We start from the raw sequence: 1,908 nt of genomic DNA on the forward strand, positions 1-1,908 counted from the left end.
CTCAAGCCTAAGAGTTTGAGGTTACTGTGAGCTATGCCACTGCAGCACTCTACTGAGGGCGACATAGTGAGACTCTGTCTCAAAAAAAAAAAAAAGATTGCCCCAAGGAAAAGATTCAGGGCTGCCCTTGGATTTTTTGGTAGCTTTTTCTCTTCAGAGACCTTCTGCCTGACTGTATCTCTGTTCCCTAGGGTGGCTGAAGTCCTGGAAGGCAAAGGAGCAGGGAAGAAAGGTCGTTTTCAGGGCAAGGCCACCAAGATGAGCCGGCGGGCAGAGGCGCAGGCGCTTCTCCAGGACTATATCAGCACGCAGAGTGCTGAGGAATGAGGTCTCAAGTGCCTGCCTCCTGTGACCACAGAAGGAGTGTCTTGGATAATAAAATAGTTTGACTCGGAATGATTGTGACACCACTTATTATTGTATTTTTATTTTTTTTGAGACAGAGTCTTACTTTGTCATCTTTAGTAGAATTCCATGGCGTCAGAGCTTACAACAACCTCAAACTCTGGGGCTCAAGTGATTCTCTTGCTTTAGCCTCCAGAGTAGCTGGGACTATAGGTGCGTACCACAACACCGGCTATTTTTAGAGACTGGGGGGTCTTGCTCCAGCTCAGGCTGGTCTTGAACCTGTGAGCTCCTTCAATCCACCCTCCTCGGCCTCCCAAGTGCTGGGATTACAGGTGTGAGCCACCACACTCAGCCGACACCATTTATATCTGATTGACTAATTTGTACAGTGTACTCCAGTATGCTTGTTTGGTTAGTATATGTGAATAAATAGGTCTCTAATTTGGCCCCTATTAGGCATATCCTACATGAGTGGGCATTATGTTGATGAAATGTACTGGTTTTCCTAAACCCAGCTGTAACCTGTCTTCACATCCAGTTGCCTAAGGAAAGTATAGGTCAGTCTGGAGCAGGGGTCCTCAAACTTTTTTTTTTTTTTTTTTTTTTGAGACAGAGCCTTAAGCTGTCCCCCTGGGTAGAGTGCCGAGGCATTACAGCTCACAGCAACCTCCAACTCCTGGGCTCCAGCGAGTCTCCTGCCTCCGCCTCCCAAATAGCTGGGACCACAGGCGCCTGCCACAACGCCTGGCTATTTTTTGGTTGCAGCCGTCATTGTTGTTTGGCGGGTCCGGGCTGGGGATTCGAACCCACCACCTTAGGTGTACGTGGCTGGCGCCCTAGCCGGTTGAGCTATAGGTGCCGAGCCCTCAAACTTTTTAAGTAGAGGGTTAGTTCACTGTCCCTTGGACAGTTGGAGGATTGGACTGCGGCCCCAAGATGAGTCGGCCGCTAAGCAAGACAGGCAGCGATGGCAAAAACACCCAGGATTGGACTGGGCCAGATAAATGTCCTAGGCGGGCTGCATGTGGCTAGGCTGTAGTTTGAGGACGCCTGGTCTGGAGGCTTGACCTATAGGCTTAGTGTTCTCATTCAAATCTTATTTCCTTCTTTGTTGCTTTTCCCAGTCTTGTGTTTCAGAACTAAAAAGTATCAGTGACTTTGCAAATAGGTCAAAAAGCCACAAAAGTATATAGTAGAATGATGCCCCAAGTAAGTTACTGAAGCAGTTAGAAGATGGAAAATGCAAGACTAACCCAAAGAAAGTTGCTGTGCCAATATTAGTATCAGACAAATTAGACTTTATGGCAAGAACAATTATTAGAGATCAAGAGGGACATGTAATGATTATAACAGTTCTAAATTTGTGTGCCTCTCATAATAGGTTGAAAATACATAAAGCGGACACTGACAAATCTCAGAGGAGAAATAGACAAACCTACTATTAAGAGCAAACTGATACTCCCCTTTCAGTAACTGATAGAATGAGTAGAAGCATAATGCCATGGTCAGGAGCATAGGCTTTGGACTTCTGCAGACCTGGGTAGAAATCCTGCTTTTGTG

The 1,908-nt window shown here is 46.4% G+C and overlaps 1 protein-coding gene across 2 annotated transcripts in view; it reads left to right on the plus strand.

The window, feature by feature from the left end:
- The window catches only part of LOC100950283 (alanyl-tRNA editing protein Aarsd1), an 11,178-nt gene extending 10,782 nt beyond the window's left edge, over window positions 1-396 (plus strand). The window contains exon 12 of one of the 2 annotated variants that reach the window (XM_012803048.2): window positions 192-396. In XM_012803048.2, coding sequence (XP_012658502.1) covers window positions 192-327 — 136 coding nt within the window. In that variant the 3' untranslated portion in view covers window positions 328-396. The remainder of the gene's footprint in view (window positions 1-191) is intronic. The other variant, XM_012803049.2, reaches the window with a different exon arrangement.
- The last annotated feature ends 1,512 nt before the right edge of the window (window positions 397-1,908 follow it).

Source organism: Otolemur garnettii, unplaced genomic scaffold (genome assembly GCF_000181295.1).
Source record: "Otolemur garnettii isolate 467f Iridium unplaced genomic scaffold, OtoGar3 scaffold00018, whole genome shotgun sequence".
NCBI classification, from domain to species: Eukaryota; Metazoa; Chordata; class Mammalia; order Primates; family Galagidae; genus Otolemur; species Otolemur garnettii.